We start from the raw sequence: 25,524 nt of genomic DNA on the forward strand, positions 1-25,524 counted from the left end.
AAATTATCCAAATATGGTTGTTTAAAAGTTTGTATTTTACAGTAACCACAAAGTATACATTTTTGATTGCTTGACTTTTCTGTGTATTCTTGTAAAATGTTCTATGACCAATTTCTTTTGTGACATTTTATCTACAGTTTTTGCTATTTGGAATTAATATTAATCTTTGTGGGTAATCTTTATATGAACCGCGTCACGACAAAACCAACATAATGGGTTTGCGACCAGTATGGATCCAGATCAGCCTGCGCATCCGCGCAGTCTGATCAGGATCCATGCTGTTGCTATCAGTTTCTCTACTTGTTATAGGGTTTGTAAGCGAACAGCATGGATCCTGATCAGATTACGAGGATGCGCAGGCTGGTCTGGATCCATGCTGGTCGCAAACGCACTATGTTGGTTTTGTTGTGACGTGGCTCAATTATTTTCTAGCCATATATTTGAAGCTCAAGATATGATATAAGGTCTCTTAGGCTGCAAGGTTATTTATTTGAATGAAAGACTGGTAATAAATTGTTATTTACATATGCACCAGCCATTTTGCAACACAAGTCAACCCCCCCATCCCCCCCACCCCCCAACCAATTCCTTTGAAGAACGGGTTTTCAGAACGGGGACCTTTTTGGAAATCTCCGCTAAAGCATAGGCCCTTAAAGTTTGACATATCTCTGGCTATTTTCGCGCCAAAACATAATGTAAGCATTTACCTTGGCAGTACTTTGACAGACGAAAGGTAAAAACCGCTACATGGTTGTTGGGGGGCTTGTGTAACCATTGACTGGTGCATTGTTATAACTGATATACTGGTGTTTGGTCAATTTATATATTGTAGAATTCATAAGCCAAAAACTTGTAACATGAAAACTGCAGTATTATCTCCATGCTGATAAAAGTTGTTACATCTTTAATTTTTAAATGTTGATATTTTTATTCAAACATGTAAAATTAGTTTTTTTCCTGAATAATTTGAATAAAAAAAATTAAAAAATACAACAAATCTTTTTGTTCTTTTCAAACTGACTTACAATATCATTTCAGTCTTTGCTAAGATGTATTAATGATTTCAATTAATTTAACTCTATGATTTTTACTGTACATTGTTCCTTAAGGCCTACTTCAAAACGAGATTTATGGAGCAAACCCTATACTGTAGTTCAGTGGGAACGCTGACTGCAAATTTCTGTGGGGGGAAAGTTTGATCGCTCGTTTCTCCAAAATCTTTTGATGAACTTTTTGGACCAAGGTCCCTGACATTAGTGATTAGTGATTAGTGAATCACCGGAAAGTGTCTATCAGCGTCTGATTTCGTTCATCTTGCGCATGTGCAGGAGTTTGCATGCATACACAAATACTCATTATTCCAGAATTCAAACCTTCCCTCTCCTTCAAAGAAACTCGCAATATACGGGTTCTAGTATTCCCCTTGATAGAATCTGAGTTATCGCGGCTGTTATCTTGCATAATTGGTGTCACGCTATAGTTTTCACTTCTTGAATTATGTCTTTGTGAGGTGAAGTTTCCACACATTTCCTCACTGTTGCTATGACATGTCCCTTATACAGTCTCTCTAGACACGGTCCTCTCTATGACACGGTCCTCTCTATGACATGGTCCTCTCTATGGCACCATAGTTTCGGGTTTCTTAGAAATATAAAAAATGGCATTTTATGCAATTACTGCATTGACAAAATTATTTTTTTTGAAAACCATGAATGTTTTGTCAGGAGAAAACTAGAAAATGGCTGTTGTATATATACTGATACAAGTTCATTAAAACAACATCAGCAACATGAAATAACACATTTTGAAACTCAACAAACTAAATATCAACAATGCAATACATGTAACTTTAAAAACAAAGTCTACACTAGCCCACTTACAGAATAGCAGCTCACTAATACACCAGATCACTATCACTACATCTCACTTACACAACAGGTCACTAATACACCAGCTCACTTACACACCAGCTCACTAACGCACCAGCTCACTTACACACTAGCTCACTGACACATAAGCTTACCAACGCAATACCAGGTCACTAACACACCAGCTCACTTACACAACAGATCACTAACGCACCAGCTCACTTACACACCAGCTCACTGACACATAAGCTTACCAACGCAATACCAGGTCACTAACACAATACCAGCTTACTAGCACATCATCTCACTAGTTAACACAACATCAACTCACTAACACAACACTAGCTCATTTACACAACACCAACTCAATATAGTGCACTGATACAAGATGTCAGTCATTCATTCAAAACAAAACTATTCATTAGTAGCAACATGGACCATCAGCAGCAGCAATCTGACAGAATTATTATTCGGATTACATTTAGTGTTCTGAAACAAACACGACCAGGTGTACATGTACCACCAATAATATTAATTGCATTCCCGGATAACTCTCGACTGTGCATTGTTGAAACTTTGAAATAATATCTAAATAGGACAATATACATGCGAAAAGATAAACAGTTACTTATATATCAACAGTGAAGCCACATGGTTCAGTTTCAAAACAAACTGTCGGCAGATGGATCAAAATTACAATGTTAAAGCCGGAATTCAGGAATACTTTAAACCACATAGTACAAGACATGCCAGTACTTCTTATGCATTATACAAAGGTGTTCCTTTAACTGAAATTATCAAAGCGGCAGGCTGGAACAATTCAAGTACTTTTGAAAAATTTTACAACAAAACATTTGAATTACAAATGAGTATTATTAAATGATGAAATATATATAATAAATATAATAATAATAATATGTTGTTGGAATGTTTATTGGGGTTTTGTTTGTCATAGTACATATAAGTATAATAATTATTGTATAATTATTTTGAGTGGAATTGGAATATTTCGTAGTAATTTGCTCTAAACAATCTGTGGGGCCCTTAAGGGAGTTTATGTGTTGGATGAAATTTAATGATTAAGCTAGAACTAAGGCGAAGGTTGATCATAATTTCATCCGACACAAAACTCCCTAAGGGCTCACACGCCCGCCCACTTCCACCCGATAAAAATTGCTCCAAAATATATACATGTTACTTTCTCTAAAAAATGAATACCTTGGCTGCTGGTAGCTGCGTTCCTAATCTGTGTGAGCCCTTAGGGAGTTTTGTGTCGGATGAAATTATGATAAACCTTCGCCTTACTTCTACGAAGGTAAGTCTAGCCTAATCATTAAAACAATATTAACAATTAGTAGCAACATGAACTATTAGTAGCAACATGATCTGTTAGTAGCAACATGAACTATAAGCAGCATAAACTATAAGCAGCATCATGAACTATCAGTAACAACATGTACTATTAGCAGCAACACGAACTGAAAGCAGCAGCATGAACTATTACCAGCAACATAAACTATAAGTAGCAACTTGAACTATTAGTAGCAACATGAACTATTAGTTGAACTATTAGTAGCAACATGAACTATTAGTAGCAGCATGAACTATTAGTTGAACTATTAGTAGCAACATGAACTATTAGTAGCAGCATGAACTATTATCAACAACATAAACTATTAGTAGCAACATGAACTATTAGTAGCAACATGAACTATTAGCAACAACATGAACTATTAACAGCAGCATGAACTACTTGTAGCAACATGAACTATTAGTAGCAGCATGCATTATAAACAACAGCATGAACTATTAGCAGCAACATGAACTGTAAGTAGCAGCATGAACTATAAATAGCAACATGAATTATCAGCAGCAACATGAACTATTAGCAGCAACATGAAATTTTAAGTAGCAACATGAACTATTAGCAGTATCATGAACTATGTGCAGCAGCATGAACAATGTGCAGCAGCATAAACTAATTAAAAACAACAAGAGCTTAAAGAAGAGAAACCATACGTTGTAAACTAGCAATAGTGTTATACACCGGTAATGTCCCCCAATCTAAAATCGTCGGCTCTTTTGATAATCAGTTTACGTGAAGACTTGCGGGGCAATTCGAAAACAGCGGCGTTGATTGCCCCACCACGGAGTCATGTTAAATGTATTGACAAAACACAAAAAGATTACTACATGTGCATACCTTCAACCATATTGGAATACCCTTGTCGTCTGCATCTTCTATAGTAGATATGTATGACGACAACAAGAACAGCAAGAAAAATTATACCGCCAACGCTGCCAATTATGATTCCAGGCAGATATCTGAAATGATAACTAGATCTTTCAACTTTGATCTGTGTAAATCAAACGGTAAATCATTTGGTTTTCTCCCCGACTATCATGAAGAAATATCCAGAAAGTAAAGAACCTGGTCAGACAGCATTGGAACAAAGTCTTTGTTGTGTCGGTCCAATCATGTAAGGGTTGAAATTTTAGCGTATTTAATATGATTTAATTTTCTTTTACCACCGTGATTTTTTTATTTGTTATCACGCTTTTCGGATTCTTTCATGTGAGAAAGCTTATCAGCTAGCTTACGGAACGTCGGTGGTTCTACTCAGGTGCCCGTTCGTGCCTGAAATAATGTACGGAAGGGCTCCCGAGGTCTTCCTCAACCAGTAAAGATGGAACATCGCCATATGACCTATACTGTGTCGGTGTGACGTAAAATCCAATGAAACAAACAAACAAACTTATCAAGCTTTTAGTAATGTAACAGTCTGGAGATACATATAATAGGAAATACAGTGTCTGCAAATAAAAAAAAAGAATAGATAAGTAAGCTGCTAATTTAGGCCTACAGACAAGTTTACAGGCAATATAATAAAAAAAAATACACTTTTTAAAAAGTGTTGGCTATAAGATTTACACATTTAATGCACTAATTTTGTATTTATAGATTTAACCGGTAGATTTTAAGGTACCGAAAAAGATACGTATCCGCTTATTCCCCACTCCCTTTGACCGGTATGTCTAAGTAGCAATGAAGAAGAAAATAATGCAGTCTCAACCATATAATATTTTTTCCCATTTATTTCAATAGGATAAAGTTTACTCATGGCAACAATAAGCCAAGTGTATGCCAATAGACATTTCGTTATAAAAATAAGTAATTCCATTGCAATAAGCAATAAGTTTTTATTATTACCTATGGCAACAGTAAGCCAAATGTATGTCACCACAGCAACCCGTTTCGCAGACGATACTTCGTGTTTTTTCGAACTGGTCCAAGTATTTACATTGGTATTCGCCAAGTGCATGACCTGTTTATAACAAAAATGAAAATCTTGTGAAATTTACAGGGTTATATTTTGATCTTGTCCGTAAAAGAAAGGCATTTTATGAAATAACAGAGGAACTCCGTGTGAATTGTTGATTTAGGTTTTTAAAATACTACTATTCTGTGACAATTTGTTTTACAGTTTTGATATGGATTTCGATTAGGAAAAATAACAAACTTGCTTACCTATCCGAATGTCTGCAGGGACATGAACTTTCCGACGAAGGTTCGTTACAATTTGTATAAAAGTGTAAACATAAAAAGGAAAAGCGAAAGGAAAATGGTTTACAATTTTGTATTTAATTTAATGGTTTAGACGCCCTGGTGTCTACAAATGTGCCTTACTATACGCCCACACAAAATTATCACATGAAAGATCGGCGCGTCGCAGCCGGGACTCGAACCACGGTTCGCTGGATTGCCGGTCAATTTGCTTAACACTGAGTCCCATATATTGCTGATGCTATCCATGTATGATTCAGGCAAATCTTTTATAATAATGACATTCATAAGCAAGTTCTTTTGGTAAAAGGGAAAATAACCTCCCTTATTTTTTAAACCGTAAAAGGATAAAGGCTTATGCTATATACCACTTACCTAATGACAGTATAAAAATAATTGCTGTATTAAAATACATCGCCCAGGAAACTTTATTTAAATTCCAAAAATAATATACTAAACGCAATTAATTTTTCTTCCAGTTACAAATTTATATTATTCAACTAAGTCTTTAAGATGTTGTACCAGAAATAATACTTTCGGTTGAAGAATGATTAAATAAGGGATACAAAACGGTTTTTACTTGGTGGATTTTCATAATCATCGTGAAAACCCTAGCTTATTCAAAGATTACTAAGAAGAAGTGAAATTTGTTACTATTTAAACTTTTTACTTATTTATTTATAGAAAACGGATTTTTTTGAACATCGAGAATTGTTTTATTATACATCATGATATCTTGTGATGGACTTTGAATACGAAACACTAGAGCTGTTAGTTGTTTCCAAAATTAGTTAAAACGAAATGCACTTGAATGCCCCTCTAAATAAATGAAGGATGCTTATGTAATAGCTATAGTATACGAGGATATAATACTGACTTGGGCGACATTCTGCTAAAAAATGTCGAGGCCGTTAGGACGAGACAATTATTTTGCCGAAACATCCCGAGATGTCGCCCCAGCCAGTGTTATATCCTCGTAACTAACGAGTTTCATATACTATAACTATTTTATCGCATTTTATTTTTTTTTTACTAGAAATCAGAAAAAATTACAAAAAAAAACCAAACAAACAAAAAACCAAAAAATAACAAAAAAACGTGCATTTCTCTCTACGTGCCCTTTCACTTTTTCACCTTCTCACTCCCAGATAATATGAACCAATATCAGCTAATGATGTCGTAAGCTACCTTACAGCTATATATAATATTGAGTCCGATGATAGAGACGGGTTATTCGGGCTTTGGCTTTATACATGCAGCGGATGTACCTTTTGATTTCAGCAGTTGCATAATTATATAAGAATAAATTCATAATTTCATTTCATTAATTTTCTTTCTTACTTATGTTGTTGTTTTCTTGGGAATGTCCCATTGGAACCGCAGTGAAGGTGCGAAAATAACTCAACTGCTATATAGCAGTTGAATTTTTTCCTATATAAATCAATGAAAAAACTGTACTGCTATATATCAATATATATTATTGGGTTAGTAAGAACAAAGAAAAAGTTCCAAACCATGCGATAATTATTGTAACAATAGAAATGAATGAGTTTAAAGCAGATGGCAGAGATATATGAGTTGCGGCTGAATCGGCTAGCCAGAGAAGATACAAAAGACCATAGGTTTATTTCATAATGTAATTTCAAATTACTTATCTCCTCGAACTCTGGCCATTCACAATTAAATTTTTGAACTCGGCAAAATGCCAGTGTTTTTCCGACAGACAACCTACACCAGCGGACACACGGTCAAACCTTCACACCTTCAAACCATACGAGGTTTTTCGCAATTGAGGCTTGACCTCACAGAAGCTGCGTGATTGGTTCTGGGTATCACAGGGGACAGGCGGAAATGGCAAAATGAGGGCTAAAACGATCAGTTTCATTTCGATTTAAGGGTCCAGCCGGAATTGGCGAGATATGAGCTGAAATGACCTTTTATAGAACGATTTTCGGCTCAACATCCGCAAAATACCTGAGTATTCCCGACGGACACACTTATACCAGCGGACACACGGTTAGACCCCCTAACCATCCCACCATATTGGGTTCTGCGTATTTGAGGCTTGGGCTCACATGGGCCAGCCGGAAATGGCGAGATATGATCTGAAATGACTATTTGATTTTCGCCTCCATGTCGTCCAAATACCAGAGTATTACCGATGGAAACACCTATGTTAGCGGAAACACGGTCAGACCTCTAACCATCCCACCAAGTAGTATAGGGGCCTCTTTGGCATCACGACTGCGCATGTGCAGCGCCATATTGGATTTTATAGTTAGAATGACATTATCGTTCTATATTTAGAAATTCATTTTATATCTCCCGGAAGTATACGGAGCTGACTCGTATACACGATCTAGGGCTTGAATCGAAGACATTGTAGGTCAGGTCCTCGGCCCTAGACGGAGAGGTAAATATCATCATTTATAAAAGAAATGTGTGTAAATAAATACCTGCTTAACATTTTAATTAATAAAAGAGTAGAATCAAAAGGCAAAAAATACAAATAGCTTATGTTTTTTAATATGGTCATAATAAATAATAAACATTGAATAAAAATAGTACTTGTTTTCTTGTAGGCGGTCCGAAACCAAATGACACAAATCATTAGTGTATTATTTCTAAATGCTCTGATCACGAGTGTATCAAAAGTGATGATAGTCACATAGTCGAGCGTTTATTTATTTAAGAGCGGATGCATTAACAATAGCCTATTTAACTGTCAAAGTTAATCCCCTTAAAGTCGCCACAATGTCTGGCGTGTGTTTATTTAGGGACGGAAACACTAACAATGGCCTATTGAAATGTTAAAGTTAATCCCTTTAAAGTAGCCACTCGGTCTGGCGTATGTTTATTTAGGGACGGATATGAGGACAATGCTCCATTCAACTGTCAAAGTTTACCCGTCTAAAGTAAAAGCGGTAAAGCAATAAGCTATTGAAGTGTCAGTTTACCACTAGGGCATAAATTTAAACTCATTTTGGAAAAAAACGTTTTGAAAACTGATCATCACGAATGTGCAAAATTATATAAAAAAACTATAATTAATGTTAACTAAAACCGAACAAAAATACAACAGAAAAAGCGTTTTTCGTCTTCTGTGCAACATTTTACGATATACATTTTGATTTTTTTCGCATCAAATGATAGACCTGACAGAATGCTTCAAAATAAACCCTAGGTTCTCGATTCGATTTTTAGCTGTTTTCGAGTTATGGCCCATTAGCGGTTTTTAAACCATTTTTTTAAAAGTTCATAAAACCCTTAGATGTATATGCCGTTTGAAAGATCTCTGCCAGTAGATACAGAAAATGTATTATTATATAGATCTATATTTTACTGTTTCTGAGATAGGAGAGTTTCAATATGGCAGACAAAATCACTCATGCGGAAAAACGCGCATAACTTTTTCGTTTATGAACGAAACATAGTCATGTTTGGTATCAAATTGAAGGTCTTGACGAGTACATTCTGACGCTGGCGATAGTAAAGTTCATACTGGAAGTCAAAATCACTCATGCGTAAAAAATATATATTTTGGTTACTAGAGCAACCGAATCCGATATGATTTTTAATTGTTGACTACCAATTGAAAGAACAGTTCATTACCTTTAATTTACACCCCCCATTGTCGATTCGATTTCCAGCCGTTTTTGGGTTATGACGCAAGAGCGATTTTTAAACCCTAAATTGCGAAACGTCAATAAAAACGTTACAACTGTTTACCAATCGATTCGTCTCGTCGCGCTGATTAAGAAAATATATAGTTTTATGGGGTTATCTTTTATCGTTTTTGAGTAATTCGAGTTTAAAGTCACCGGAAGTGACGTCACAGAAATTTCAAAATCGATTTCTTCGTTATTACTTGACAGAATATATACGTGTTGGTATCGTTGGAAAACATTTTACCACACCTGTTACCTGACGCTATTCAAAAAGCCATTGGACCGGAACTGAAATCACTGAAGCGTAAAAACGTGTTTTCTGTACCACGCCTTGACCGATCTTAGGCGTGTTTGGTATCAAATGAAATGTCTCAAGCCGCTCTTTATGAATACGGACTAAAATCGAAATTAAAATCACTCATGCGTAAAAATCATTAAAATAACTAAAATAAGCTTACCCCAGTCTTTACTCCTCGCAATCTAAATCGGAAATGAATGAATCGCTACGGTTAATCGTAATAAATGGAGTAAAAGAAGCGTTTTCATTGGTCACTGATAAGACAGTACTTGCACATTTTCATTAGTCTAACTGCAACATGATTGGACTAAACAGAGAGAGGCGGGGACTAGTTGTCTTGTATTACGGGGCAATAGCAGTAGCATAAGGCTATTCCTATGGGAATAAATAAAACAAAACACATGGTAATTTATATTTTTATTTCATACAGAACATTGTTTTAAAGCTAGTGATATACTTGTTTTGTCACTTCTTTTTTCTAATTAGTTTCTTCATTTTAGACACTACTGAACGATCATTGTGCTTCTTCTGATACAGATCAAATTCTTTGACGATGTTTTTTAAAGTCTTTCCCTGATATCGTTTTATGACATAGTATGCGCAGTAGAGGCCGCACACATTAGACGAAAGTTGTTGTAGTTGGCCGTAATTTCTGAGATATTTCTTGTTAAGTATCTTATCATATCCCACGCCATAGCTTTCTGGACTATTTCCAACCGAGTCGAAATATTCGTAAGGTCCGTGTCTAGGAAAATAGAAGGCTACCCAATGCTTTCCCGGTCCGTTACTCGTATCTGTGTTTGAAATCACAAATCTTCCGTTTTGTTTACGAATTTCATCAGCCGCACACACTGTCACTGGGTATCTTTTCAATATATTTTCTAGCTGGTAATTATCCATTTTAGAAAGTGAACCAAGTCCAGTCAATATCCGTTTTACGCTTCTTAGGCGCCGACGTTTCTATATTGGAATTACGTAATCGTTTTACTTCCGACTTTGCCATTTCAACCGCTTGAGGCACGGAGCTAACCATATCAACCACAGGGCGTTGTGCATTTTGAAGCTTCTCTTCCGTTTCTTTAAGCTTTTTCTCCGTTTCTTTGAGCTTCGTTTCTAGTGTCACGAACCTTCTACGCGAATTACCGCTACCTATAATGTACCGGCCTCTATGATCGGGTGTCACGTAACCGTCTCTCAAATCTTTAAAATGCTGATACCATTTATCTGGTTCATTTATATACGGCACCCATTTTTGTTGTTTATGATTGTACACCTCTATGGAACCCATGTTGGGTTTTGAAAGTAAAGGAGCAAAGATCATTCTTACGGTATTTTTATTCTCCATCTGATATGTGATTTTCATTGTCATCATCTTTATTATTCTCACCATTAAAATCCTTGATGTCGTGATTGGGCCATAACGCCTCAAACCGGTCTTTTCTAAGTTTAACGGCTTGTCGGATAGATTCTTCAATGGTCATGTCGTGCTGATGTCTAAGTTTCTTCGCTGACTGGAGAATTTGTTGCTGAGTGGGGTCCTCTTGTAATGCGTAAAAGTCAATCAGAAACTGGGCATAATTTTGTCTCATCTTCTTTCTCAAATGTGGCAACGCATCATTAGCAGTGCGAGCATAAGCCTCATCAAAAGAGAACTCTTGATCTATGTAACTGTTTAGCCCGTCTTTAAATTGTTCTTTACAAGACTGTCGTAAAGGCTTTTGAAATCTTCTATCCCATATGTCATGACGTTTGCGTTCTTCTTTGAGCTCTTCTTTTATACGCTTACCAGGAGGTCCCATAAAAAAAGCTTGTCTCTTTACACCTCTATCACCACCCTCTGTATGCTCTTTATCAGTATCATCATCTGCATCTTCATCATCATTTGCATCTTCATCATCATCATCATCATCGTCATTTATCGTCGTGTCAGACGAATTACCTTCACCGTGTAACTGGTTCTCCGGAGGTATATCCATCCGTTTTCTAAGTTCTGGATTGTTGGCCTCAAAAATGTCATTACGTAAACGATTATGTTCAGGTGTACTGGATTTAAGATCTATAACCAAATAACCGTAACGTTTCGACGTAGCTTGTTCGAACCGTTTCATAAAAATGGCACTGGATGTGGGATATATTCTTTTGGCCAATGTCGCCACTTGCTGTCTGTCGATAGGATTATTGAACAATATCAGGTACTGGGTATTTACAGCGATGTCCCTGCAAGCTTTTCCTTGAGGAAATAAATTCTGGGTAAGATAGATAATAGATATGTTTCTGTGGTGACTGCCCTTGGTAAAAAGATCAGCAATTCTTTGATCGCATTTGGCTTCTGTCATTTAATCGTCAAAAACAATCAAGTTCCTTTTACGGGTATTAATATACTCTTGACTATTCAAGTAGTCGGGGATACCTCGTACAAATTCTATCCAGGGTATTCTACGTTGAAGTTCATCGTACAGAGGCTGCCATTGCCCGTAACACCATATGATGCGCTCTGGTGGCGGATTTACTAGATCGGATAAAAGCAGTGTTTTAGTCCAGTCAGTTTTTCCACTACCACTAGGCCCGGAGACGACCATGGAAAATGGGCGTTGAAAATTCATCTTTTCTGAAGTGTCCCTATGAGTGATTTGTTGGGATAAAGAATCACTTTTAACAGTGTCATCACTCCCATGTACATAACGTTGATGTCTCAGCATGACGTCACGTCTTGAGAAAGACAGCTGGCAAACAGAACTCTGATTCATTATTAAAGTGGTCACAGAAGTACACTGCGGTATTCTTCCATCTATTGATATGATCATCTTTCTTACGCTGTAGACAGTTTTCTTTGTGATGGCGGCGGTTGAGGTGGCGGCGGCGGCGGCGGTGGAGGTGACGGCGGCGGCGGTGACTTAAAGAATTACACTCTTAATTCATGTAATCTCTCCGCTACAATATAAACGGAAATATGTATTTACTTATTATACTTAACTCTTTCCGCAGTGTCATGACCTTGTCTATACTTGAAGTAAACCTCTTTAGGCTTATCCACTGAAGTAGGTTCAAGTCTATGCCTCGAATTGTAGCCGTTCCATTAATGAACTCTCTAATATCTAGGAATACATAATTAGCCTGATTGCACTCTGTAGCATATAAATTGTCATGAAGATGAAACTGCTCAACGAAAGTGCACACAGTTTGGTTCAACTTTGGTCGTATGTCTCCATCGTTGGCTGGTACACCACAATCCGATTACACGTAAATCAAGAAAACAGGTATAGTACATATCAAGGCAATCACAATAATCCCTATCCATTTGATAAAGTTTAAATGATAATGCAGGGATGTGTTTCGAAATGAAACACTTTCCTCAACGTCAACATTTTCCAAGATTTGACGCATTGTCATAGCCAATCATTAAGTGTTTCTGGTTGCCAATCACCGCCCCTAGAGTTCTGAAGTCAGGATGACAAAGGGGGCTAAAGCGCTCTCTTATATACTCTCCACTGGGCAAGTCATATCTATTTTTGGTAAGAACGTCATCGTTCTCCATTTTGATTGGTTGATAAAAAATAGCAATACCGGTTTAAACCTGTCGTAACTGGACCGAAAACGATAGGCTATAGTAACTTGTCATAAATAGTTTGATAGGCAAGGAGTAAAGACTGGGGGTAAGCTTATTTTAGTAATTTTAATGATTTTTACGCATGAGTGATTTTAATTTCGATTTTAGTCCGTATTCATAAAGAGCGGCTTGAGACATTTCATTTGATACCAAACACGCCTAAGATCGGTCCAGGCGTGGTACAGAAAACACGTTCTTACGCTTCGGTGATTTCAGCTCCGGTCCAATGGCTTTTTGAATAGCGTCAGGTAACAGGGGTGGTAAAATGTTTACCAACGATACCAAACACGTATATATTCGGTCAAGAAATAACGAAGAAATCGATTTTGAAATTTCTGTGACATCACTTCCGGTGACTTTAAACTCGAATTACTCAAAAACGATAAAAGATAAACCCATAAAACTATATATTTTCTTAATCAGCGCGACGAGACGAATCGATTGGTAAACAGTTGTAACGTTTTTATTGACTCTCGCAATTTAGGGTTTAAAATCGCTCTTGCGTCATAACCCAAAAACGGCTGAAAATCGAATCGACAATGGGGGGGGGGGTGTAAATTAAAGGTAATGAACTGTTCTTTCAATTGGTAGTCAACAATTAAAAATCATATCGGATTCGTTTGCTCTAGTAACCAAAATATATTTTTTTTTTTACGCATGAGTGATTTTGACTTCCAGTATGAACTTTACTATCGCCAGCGTCAGAATGTACTCGTCAAGACCTTCAATTTGATACCAAACATGACTATGTTTCGTTCATAAACGAAAAAGTTATGCGCGTTTTTCCGCATGAGTGATTTTGTCTGCCATATTGAAACTCTCCTATCTCAGAAACAGTAAAAGATAGATCTATATAATAATACATTTTCTGTATCTACTGGCAGAGATCTTTCACACGGCATCTAAATCTAAGGGTTTTATGAACTTTAAAAAAATGGTTAAAAAAAACCGCTAATGGGCCATAACTCGAAAACAGCTAAAAATCGAATCGAGAACCTAGGGTTTATTTTGAAGCATTCTGTCAGGTCTATCATTTGATGCGAAAAAAATCAAAATGTATATCGTAAAATGTTGCACAAAAGACGAAACATATCCGTCCCTAAATAAACATACGTCAGACCGAGTGGCTACTTTAAAGGGATTAACTTTAACATTTCAATAGGCCATTGTTAGTGTTTCCGTCCCTAAATAAACACACGCCAGACATTGTGGCGACTTTACACTCGTGATCAGAGCATTTAGAAATAATTCACTGATGATTTGTGTCATTTGGATTCGGGTCGCCGAGGAGTCAACAAGTAATATTTTTTATTGAATGTATAAATAAGAATTTATTATAAACATATTAAAAATATAATCAAGCCGTTTGCATTTTTTTAAGAGATTCTACTTTATTCGAACAATGATTTTATTAATTAATATGTGTAGTTAAGCACGTATTTATACAAAGGTTATCTGTAGTTATAATAATGGTGATTATCTCCCCGTCTAGGGCCGAGGACCTGACCTTAAATGTCCGCGATTCAAGCCCTTAGATCGTGCATACGAGTCAGCTCCGTATACTTCCGGGAGATATTTTTTATTTCTATTTATAACGTAATGATGTCATTCTTAAAAAATAATCCAAAATGGCCGCCGCGCGTCTGTTATTCAACACGGCCGCCGCGCATGTGTAGTAAGGTCATTTCTTCTATGCAAATGAGTTACTAATTATAGAAAACATAATGGCCGCCACGCATGTGTAGTGAGGTCATTTCTTCTATGCAAATGAGTTATTATTTATAGAAAACAAAATGGCCGCCGCGCATGCGCAGTCGTGACGCTTAAGAGGCCCCTATACTACTCCACCATATGGGGTTCTGCGCAATTGAGGATGGGCCTCACAGGGGCAAGTTTATATACCAGCCATTTCTCCAACGCATCTAATATCCATCCCACATTGAGTTCTGAGGGGTGAATACGTTTATTAAGTAAATATATAAATAGTTTCTAAATTTTATTTTTATTTCAGAAAGGGGTTCGGGAATACATATCTTTTGCTTTATAATTCTACAAAAACCGTCTTCAGCAAAAAAATTTAAACTCGATTTTAGGAATCAAATATCGAATATAGTTCACATTTAATTATAATTATCATAATTTATATAATAAAGACATATCCTCGCCGCATTAATAACTGGCATCTAACACACAGAGTCACGTGACATAATAAATAATAGATATATAAATATATTGATAACATTATAAAAACAGTTTCGAAGAAATAGCACTGCATTTTACACATGGTGGTTTTTATTAAACTTGATATGGTGGTGGAGCCGTGTATGGGCCAACGTTTTCCGGATATGGTGCAGTGCTAGGCGGATATGGGTTTGTGTCCGGAATTGTCTGATAGTTAGGTCCTGAAAGAAAAAATAAATTGATTATCACACGTTTCCACGATTGTTAATTATTTCTTAAAGGGACACCACTGATGTTTTTTGACATTAATTTTTCAAGATAAGTGTTTCATTTCATGTAGGTCCAGACCAGTAACTTATATATACAAAATTCCAAACAATTCACTCACTCCGTTTTTCCAGATAATTATTCTTATTGTGAAAAATAACCGAAAATTCATTTTGGGGCTATTTTTAACATGAAAAATGATTATTCGTGAAAAACATGATGATGGAATAAGTTAAAAATTGCATACTTTTTTTGTTTGTTTTGTTTTGGGTTTTACGTCACATCGACAAAGTATAGGTCATATCGCGACGTTCCAGCTTTACTGGTGGAGGAAGACTTTAGGTGCCCTTCCGTGCATTATTTCAGGCACCTGAGTAGAACCACCGACGTTCCGTAAGCTAGCTGGATAGCTTCCTCACATGAAAGAATCCAAAGTCCCTGTCGGGATTCGAACCCACAGCGGTGAGGGGCAAGTGGTTTGAAGTCAACGACCTTAACCACTCGGCCACGGACGCCCCCAAAAATTGCATACAAGTTATTGGATAAGACATATATCAATTGTTATACAAATTAGTACACAAATCTCGGAAAATATACAAGTTATTGGATAAGACATATATCAATTGTTATACAAATTAGTACACAAATCTCGGAAAATATACAAGTTATTGGATAAGACATATATCAATTGTTATACAAATTAGTACACAAATCTCGGAAAATATATTTCGGCTGCGTCATGTCTAAAAAAGTCAGTGGAGACCCTTTAAAGCAAGGAGGAAACTAAAAGCTACTTTATAAGTTCATGTCTGTCCGTAAATCATGTATTAATTGCTCCTTTTAATTGTTTTGCTGTTTTAAGTTATTTACAGCAGTAAGAATTAAAAGAAGCAGTCGCTAATTTCCATTCTAGCAAATAACTTAATAAAAAATAGATTTCGATTTTTTTGATGAACAACAGAGAGTCAGAAGAACAATGCCGAACAGTTCGGTAAAATAAACTGCACGCTAGAGTTCGGAAACAGCCGACTTATTATTATACTAAAGACCTCTGATTCATATACAGACCTGGGTGATGGGTTGTTATCACTGTACCCTGTGTCCTATATTGATGCACGGGACAGCACGCACAACAGCAGCACGTGATAATTGATCCAACGATGATAACAAATGCAAGGCAACCTATGACGGCGCCAACAATAGTTTCGGTTTTGCTGCAAAATAAATATAAATAAAACAGCCTATGGCAATGATGATATATATTTTTGTCATTTTCAGGGTTTTTTTAAGTAAGAAAAAAAATTGTATACTTTCTTTGAAAAGAACCTCGTTTGGTACTTCTTTAGACAAAACCAACACAATGGGTTTGTGACCAGCATGAATCCAGACCAGCCTGCGCATCCGCGCAGTCTGATCAGGATCCATGGTGTTCGCTATTTGTTTCTCTACTTGTTATACGCTTTGTAAGCGAACAACATGGATCCTGATCAGACTGCGCGGATGCGCAGGATGGTCTGGATCCATGCTGGTCGCAAACTCACTATGTTGGTTTTGTCGTTGCGCGGCTCAAATGTATTATACATATTCGAGACGACAGACGATTCATTAGACATAAATTCGATAAATTTAGTTATGTCCGATCCCCTTACCAGTAATGCTTTTGTAAATAATTTGTTCTTAGTTCACAAGGTATAACAAATGGAAATCATCTTCGAGTGCATTACACTCTGTACATTTTCTTTCGTTCGTTTTTTTTTTTTAAATTTGCTTGGTTCATGTCATCTCTCTTAACCTGTGCAGAAATTTTAACCTCGTTAATGCTATTCTAAAGTATATAATTCTAGTCAGACAATTGGGGGAGTGGGGGCCTAGTGGTTAAGGTGTTTGCCTCTTAAATCGGTGATCATGCGTTCGAGCCTTACTCGTTGTAACGATCACGTTTCCTCACCTCACTTGTCACCACTACTGGTTGATTCCTGGAAGCGGATTCGTATAAGTGATTAATATAAGTTGTAAGAAATCGTTTCGCTAAGTAAATATCTTTAATAAAGAAGTTGTAATAACTGATACTGAAAATGCCCTTACGTGCAGCAATATTGGTTATTATAAGAACCACAGCAGGCACTGTTTTGACAGTAGAAGTAATGTATTCCATCATAGTCATTCCTGTGACACATGCTGCATTCTGTCAGTGCTACCAAACAAGCTGAAAAATAAAGAAACTCATTTACCATAATAGACAAATCTGAATGCTGCACAAGTACAGTGTAGTTCAGATTAACGGAACTTTTAAAGCATATTTGTGTCAGCTTTTTCTGCTGTATGTCAACCATCGTAAGGTATATTTTCTACTAAACCAGAGAATGGATTTTGACCAATTTCTATCTAATTATTGTCCTCACTAGCTTCTATCTATTGCATAATTAGGCAATTAGGTAGATTCCGGTTATATTTAGGAAATAGATATCAATTCTGGGTGTATTGTTGTAGAACGCATTTGAACGAAAAACGTGCATTATTATACAATAATGCACGAAGAATTAATATCTATTTCCATTCTAACACGTCAAGAAAAAGTATAAACGGCGAGTGCATTGTTGTAGAATAATGCACGCTCCCGGCCTTCTTTGTCTATATAGGAAAATTTCCGATAGTGTTAGAAGTGTTGTTATAATCACACTTTAACTGGTTCATTTTTCATAGAAAGAATTCATGTTTACAATCATGCAGGTCAGTTTTGTTGGTTACCTTGCTTTTTATTTTTCGAAAGTCTCCTATTTCCGAATTTTCCTTTTATAAAGGTATGTGGTTTACTCTTTTAAAACTAGATAACCACAAAAAAGTAAGCATATTGTTTGTTTTGATCCACACATGAAGTAGGATACTAGTATTTTATACAAATTACATGTATACATAAATATCAAGAAACTTCATAAATCTATTTACAGCTGGGTGCGACCAGATGAGCCAAAACTATTTTCAGAAAATCAAACTTGAGAACTTAAATATTCAATGATTTTAAGAAAAATAAAAATATTCAAGAAATAATTTACATTTTATGTGCGATATATGACTGATTCTGCAACATTCATGCATTTCTAATGCGTGACTTAAGAATATTCACTTCACAATATTCTACTTTTAAATACATTTTCAAAGTTTGCATGAAAATTAGTATAAATCTGGAGGCGTGCTGCTTTAAGGAATAATGTAAAGAACAACATATAGAACATTATAAATCGTTTACCCAAAGTATAAAAGATCAAAATCCACCATAACGAAATAGACATTTTGTAATTATTAGTTTTCAAATAATGTATACATGTAAAACACAATACAAATTTATCTGTTTATCCAAGTCAACAGGATATCAAAATATAACGAGAACCGGAAATGAGCAATTTTCACGTGAAATCAGTTAACGCGTCACAAGACCAGTCAAAATTTTGTTTATTGTTGTTCATAGAAAATAAACACATAAACACTCCAGGAAAATGTAAAATATACTGACTGAAGCTGCAATTTTGATACTCAACGGTTTGAAGGTTTTTTAAAAACTTGATTGTAAGTTGTAAGTCATGAAGTATAAGAGGAAGTTGGATATTTAAGCGGAAATCTAAACGGAAAATACAAATTAGAATGAAGATAAACAAATAATTGATTATACGCAAATTCATTTATTATCTAGCATAAAATTTACAAAATTAACTGTTGCTATTTTAATTCACGAGCTTTGGTGGGATGTTAGTTTTTAGTGTTATTCTATTTCTTGTACAATTTGGTAAGGGTTTTGTGTGTTATTTCTTTATTTCAAGATCAAGGCAAAAAAATAACCTTATATAAATATTATGTTATCTTACCACATGGTTATATAAAAATATAGGGTTTTCTTACCACAGCTTATAAAAGGATATGTTTTCTTACCACAGGATTATATAAAATATAGGGTTGTCTTACCACAGGTTGTATTAAAGATTATGTTATCTTACCACACGGTTATATAAAAGGATATGTTATATTACCACAGGGTTATAAACAAGGATATGTTATCTTACCACACGGTTATATAAAAGGATATGTTATCTTACCACAGGTTACATAAAAGGAGAATACAGTTGTCCGTACCGAGACAAATTTGGAAAACTAAAAACTCGGCTTTGTGACACCGGATGCTGTGGGACAATTCACAATACTTTCTGCTGTCACAATAAGTATGATTGTTTTCAATCTTACTTCTTTTAAAATATACATACTTAGTCTTTTAGATAAAACACAATCAGTGTTGATATTTTCAAGGTCTGATTTGTTTCTCCTTTAATTTAAAAATATCAAACAAATGTATAGATATTAAAGTTTTAAGCCTAAGATGCTATTAATTATTATTGTTTCAAAAAAGTTCATGGTCTGCCATAAAACTGCACAATCTTTTGCGTCTGTAGCATATTAGCAATTAGCAATGATTTTTTACTGGATTTAAATCAAACTTTTTCTTTTGGCTTTCAGAAATATTATTTATATCTAACTCATTATACTATATATTATCTAACTAAAGATTTTATTTCAGATATCTTGCTGAGATTATATTTGGGAGTATTGTCGGTTTTTTGCTCCTCGTTGTGGTTGTTGTTGTCATTATACACTGCTGTTATAGAAGAAAATATTTACATAAAACAGAATTCCTCCGTGGTACGTATTATCTGTATTTATAATCCGGATATAATTTTCATTTCTAAATCAGAAATGTTAAACAATTTATCATATCTTCAAAATGGAGTCTTTAGAATTTAAAGGGGAGATAAGCGACGACGCATTCCATTGACTTGCTATTAAAGGAACTCCACAGAAGCATAAAACACCAATAAATATGACACTAACTAAATCAGGCAATTTTCTTAATATCTCAATATTATTAGTTATACAAGGGTAGGGTCTTCTACGTCCTTTCAGTGCTTTGATTCTACCCAAGTTTATATTTAATGTCATAACTTAGCCAACTCTTTATATATTTCTAAAATCTTATATATATAGTCTCGATCAATGCAGTATATAGATATATGTATGCAATGAAATCTTCCATATTAAGCAGTGTTCGATAATTTGTTTTATACGAACAACAAAAAAAGCCGGTAACTTGAAAATTGACACTATATTTTATTCACGTAAACATTGATATGTCTACAACTGAATTGCTAAAAGGAGACATAAAGGAGCCATACTCGTAGGTGCGTAAAAAGCCATTGCATCTGTAAAACTAAACAACCGATGTCACTCACCTCCAAATCTATTTTATACCGCAGATATCAATGTAAAAATTTACGCTTCGGAGAAGGATCCATATTTGAAATTTTTGCTCTAATCTTAATTTTGCTATTTAAATTTGAATTATTCATTTGTTTTGTTTATTCATGTAAGTCAATTCAACACGTAGAACTAAATTGGGTTTCAGGTTGTTTACTTTTCTTTACTTTACTTTACTTATATCTGTAAGCTTTCCATAAAGAGGATATTGAATGAGTGTTAGTTCAATACTGTATTCATTGAACGAGTTGAATAAATTTATATTATGTGAGCCTCTGGTGAGCATGCTATTATTTTATTCAACGAGTTTAATAAATTCAGTAATGAACTTACACGAATTTAATATTCTATTTATCACAAACCATAACTACAGACCGTTTAAAGTGAAAAAAGCGTCATTTTTCATTGACGCGCCTATAGTATAACGCTGACATTTAGCGCGTCGTTACGCTATATTTGTATTAGGCAAATGACGTCACGACAAAATATATGCACGGCCGTGCAATACCATATTTACGGAGTCGCAAAATCGTCACGGGTGTGTGATAAATATAATTATAGTATAGTACGTACATTTGCCATAGTGAATTTAATCATTACGTCGTTGCAGCAACAAGAAACTATGGAACTATAAACGTTACAACAGAAAACGTAGAAGGTGACAATAATACTATAGACACCGCTGAAGTTCATTTACCAGACAATAAGGACGTGGTACCTGAGGTAGAAATTACTGTGACACCGGCATCACCACAAAAGGGCGTGCAAACTTTTACTGGCTAAACCTCTTAACTATCATCTAAAGAGAAAAACATCGAAGAGGTTTTATATGAAAAGGTCAAAATTTTATCATTAAAAGCATGTTGTTGTTGTTTTTTTTTCAACGATAAAATAAATGGAAGGGAAATGTCAAAAATGATTTACCACCATAGATATTTTTATCTAAATTCGGAAAAAAATCAAATAATTTTATCAAAATTATCATAAATTCAGTTTTTTAATACATGCATATGAAGTTGGATAATATAAAAAAAAACAATTTTATTTTATAAAACAGATGGGGAACGAGAACAAGCCAGCAGGTCGCATTTACGACGATGTTCAACCTTATCAACCAGACTATCCTGCCGGTCGAGTAACGCCTTATGACCCGGACATTCGTCCTGACAACCAACCGTATTATCCTGACAACCAACCGTATTATCCTGACAACCAACCGTATCCTGATAATCGACCATTTGATCCAGATTTGAAGCCATTCGATCCAAACGTGGGACCGTATAATCCAGATAATCAACCGTATAATCCGGATATTCAGCCATACAACCCAGACACTCCGTACATTCCGGATGATCAACCGTATCGACCAGATAATCAACCTTATATCCCGGACAATGAGCCGTATCGACCGGATATTCAACCGTACTATCCTGACGTTCAGCCATACCCAGATCCTAACCCTGCAGGTATGGTTGACGACGATCTATCGCCGTACGATCCGGACATCGAGCCATATTCAGACGACCAACCTTATTCTGGAAGCTCCGATACTCAGCCGTACTAACCATAACGTTCTTTATTAATAGATTATGTATAAAATGAGTGTTTTAATTTTACTCATGAAATAATATCTTTCCATCTCTTTAAATCATATTATAATTATCTGTATTTGCATTTACTTGAAGTAACGAACTGGGACACGTAAGTCAATGATGCAACCTGCACATGTTTTTGTTCATAAATCGAGTAGAAAAATTATTCGGCAATCATATATTTTCTCCTCAGTGGTGACTTAAAAAACAGATAAAAGTTCCTTGAATCAATATAGCCGAAGTCATTGATTATTGAAACTTTATGTTTGGCATCTTTTCTAACTTTAGCATAGTAAAAGTACACAATGTATGGCATCTTTTGATACTTTAACATAATCAAACGTTCAAATTGAGTAATTGCTACACAATCAGCAAAAGCGTCCTCTGTTTCTTTCTGTACTGGTATCCTGTGTTAGATTCCTTTTTTTTTACATATTGGCATATTTTGGTATGTATATCTCTAAGAAATCATGCACGTGGTGAATAATGGACAATATTTTAAAGAATTTTGTTCTGGTTTGGAAGAGGAACTTTTATCTTTCATGAATGGATTTTTATATGACATTTGACATTTGAACATGTGCCGTTTTATTGTAGACGTATGACGAACAATTTGGTTTGCTACACCAACAACACATGCAAATTGTATTAGAAAAACAACTAAGTCTTATGAAGGCCTTCGTACTATAAATCATAAAATATACAAAGAAATGAATTGTTACTCGTATTTTTGTGTTTTTCTTCGCCAATTTGAATGAAAAGCGTTGAAACGCTTTTCAAATTTAGGTCATTTTTTCACAATTAGAATGAGTATCACTAGAAAAAGGGGGTGTGCGAATGATCTGAAATTATGCTCACAACTTATTGGTGTACAGCAGACCTACAGCAAATGGAACATTAATCTCAAAAACTTGTCCATTCCCGTCATGTCAAACCTCAGTGTCCCTTTCAAGGAGTTTCGGCTACTATAGACTATACGTCACTATAGTATTTTAAACAGAGAAAGCACAGGCAGTCGGTGCTTGACTTGGATAGTGCACATGTACATGACCACACCCACTTAATTTTATAAATAAAATATTTTTTTTCACTAATAAATTTTTTTTTACTCTCAAAATGTTTTTAAATCATTTTTTTCAATAAAACAACAAAGGAAAGTTGTTTTTAAAAATTTCATCCATATATATATACTATAAATATAGTAAAGGTAGAAAGGTTCGCCAGCGGACCTACCACCAGGCCTTATTTTACCTCTCAGATCTTTGTTAATTGTCAACCAATTTTCACCAAATAGGAAGGCACCATCACTAACTTCTTAAATTTCCCGACATTGCATGTATACAAATCCTGATCCTGATCCGGATATTCAAAGTACGCATGCCCGGTTTCCCGCTGTTACCAAGCTTCGCTCAATCTTTAAGGTAGCACTCCACACTAAATTTCAAGTTTCTGCCGTCAATGTCCTACAAGCAATATGTCTGATAAATCTGATCCCAAACTACACAACCTGGAAAAAGAAAACACATTTTGTTAAGAACATATATGTCATAATATTGCAAATCTGTAATGAAATCATCCCATGTGCAACAGTCAGGCAGTTAAAAAAATTCCAATTCATTCCGTAAAAGCCAAAAATCTATAGTGATCCGAGACCCGAAACAACATTTTTCGTCCCTCCGGTAAAAAATACCTGCAAATATACGGACTACAGAAACTCTGTCACTAGTTGCTTTAGCAACTCCCTATGCATGCAAACTATCACAAAGAAATAGGTGCTTGGCCTTGTAGATTTTTTGCTATTGCTGAAAGTTTGTACCCCCCTGTAAAATTACTTGTTTTCACCGGGCATGCTGTTTAAAAGCAATGTTTACAAACAATGGCGGCCTTGACATCTATAATAAACAGCATGTTATTTCTAAACATGTTTTCGAATTTGCCAATGATCATATTACATGTTACAAAAACAAATTTCATGCTGAAAATGCATTTTAAAGACAACCAGTCATTTAAATCCACAATAGTCACTATATCCATGAAATCCTCCCCTGGCCATTCGAAGCTGTGGCTTCATTTAGTGTGGTGTGCTGCCTTACTATGCGTAAAGGGGTACACATCAGGTATATCCGACCCATAAGTGAGGTAAATTTCACAGCGCAATTGGGGTCAAACGCACTTTAGGGTCAAAATCGAGAAAATTGACCCCAAAGCAGTTAATATGCTACATATTAACGCACTTAGGGTTCCAGCGTTCCGAAGGTGTGTGTGTGTGTGTATTTGCGTTTATTTATACTCGCCACCGGTTGCCCATATGGGCGAGTCCTCCAGAAGAGTATTAGTCATTTTAGATTTTTGGAGGATAGTGCAATTACAGATACAGAAAGATGCCCCAATTCCAGAAGCTTCTCCTGGTTCTTTAGCGTGCCAAGTGTTTAAGCACCCATACACGGGACCTCGATTTAAAGTCTCATCCGAAAGACTGATTAGTAATTTTAGTTGGCCAGCCCGGGAATCGAACCCACAATGTCGAGATTACAAGTCTCGCGCTCTAACCGATTGAGCTATGCGGGCTGGCTGTTCCGAAGGTGTGAACTGAGTTCTGCTTATATACCGAGTACTGACTCATCTTCAAGTTGCGACATGAACATATTTGAGGTGAAGTCAATTGTTTCACTTGAACTTTTTAAAAAACTGACCATAATATAGTTAACTTACTAAAATATGTGATGGCCGGTTGCGGCCATTTCAAACCCACGAGAACCCATAAAATGTCCGCCATTGGCTACCTAAAGTAGGTATATCTTTATATGGCTTAGTCTACCTTAGTCTACTATGTAGACAAGAAAGGGCGCAGAGGGGCCAGATAAAAAAGTAAAAAAAAAATGCTTTCACTGATGCCTACCTGGTAAGGAAAGTAATTCCAAGACTTACAAGACTTGTAAATGTAATATGACATGACAGTAATGCAACAGTGTTCTGTTTGTGTCGCTACTGTAGTAAGTTATATTAGATGATAAAAATATCAGAGCATGTACATTTTCTTTTTCACCTATAATATACTAATTTTCTACAAATTTAAAAATTCATATGTCAATAAGCAAAAAACAAAGACTTTCATCGACTTAAATTTTCAAAATGTCCTTAGCATGTTTCGCGGCAAATGGTATAGCATGATATAACAAG

The 25,524-nt window shown here is 35.6% G+C and overlaps 3 protein-coding genes across 5 annotated transcripts; 1 reads left to right on the plus strand and 2 right to left on the minus strand.

Annotated features, from left to right (window-relative positions):
* Positions 1-1,570: 1,570 nt before the first annotated feature.
* On the minus strand, positions 1,571-5,990 carry LOC132741305 (uncharacterized). The gene is made up of 4 exons (XM_060729436.1): positions 5,809-5,990; positions 5,080-5,194; positions 4,072-4,193; positions 1,571-1,641 (listed from the first exon to the last, which is right to left on the minus strand). The coding sequence occupies exons 1-4, from the start codon at positions 5,846-5,848 to the stop codon at positions 1,601-1,603; spliced, it is 318 nt and encodes a 105-aa protein (XP_060585419.1). The 5' UTR covers positions 5,849-5,990; the 3' UTR covers positions 1,571-1,600.
* An 8,999-nt stretch (positions 5,991-14,989) lies between these two features.
* On the minus strand, positions 14,990-18,861 carry LOC132741328 (protein shisa-5-like). The gene is made up of 4 exons (XM_060729475.1): positions 18,702-18,861; positions 17,540-17,660; positions 16,523-16,668; positions 14,990-15,408 (listed from the first exon to the last, which is right to left on the minus strand). Exons 1-4 carry the CDS (start codon positions 18,742-18,744, stop codon positions 15,302-15,304), a joined length of 417 nt encoding a protein of 138 aa, XP_060585458.1. The 5' UTR covers positions 18,745-18,861; the 3' UTR covers positions 14,990-15,301.
* Positions 18,862-18,879: 18 nt separating this feature from the next.
* Positions 18,880-23,065, plus strand: LOC132741312 (sporozoite surface protein 2-like). 3 transcript variants are annotated; one of them, XM_060729444.1, is made up of 5 exons: positions 18,880-19,018; positions 19,548-19,665; positions 20,019-20,140; positions 21,363-21,589; positions 21,810-23,065. In XM_060729444.1, exon 5 carries the CDS (start codon positions 21,810-21,812, stop codon positions 22,314-22,316), a length of 507 nt encoding a protein of 168 aa, XP_060585427.1. In that variant the 5' UTR covers positions 18,880-19,018; positions 19,548-19,665; positions 20,019-20,140; positions 21,363-21,589; the 3' UTR covers positions 22,317-23,065. The 3 variants fall into 3 exon arrangements, with proteins under 3 accessions (XP_060585427.1, XP_060585445.1, XP_060585436.1); XM_060729462.1 differs by having other exon boundaries at positions 18,973-18,991; XM_060729453.1 differs by lacking the exon at positions 18,880-19,018 and adding an exon at positions 19,068-19,235.
* Positions 23,066-25,524: the final 2,459 nt, after the last annotated feature.

This window comes from Ruditapes philippinarum, unplaced genomic scaffold (assembly GCF_026571515.1).
Source record: "Ruditapes philippinarum isolate M1 unplaced genomic scaffold, ASM2657151v2 ctg1356_1_1_1_1, whole genome shotgun sequence".
NCBI classification, from domain to species: Eukaryota; Metazoa; Mollusca; class Bivalvia; order Venerida; family Veneridae; genus Ruditapes; species Ruditapes philippinarum.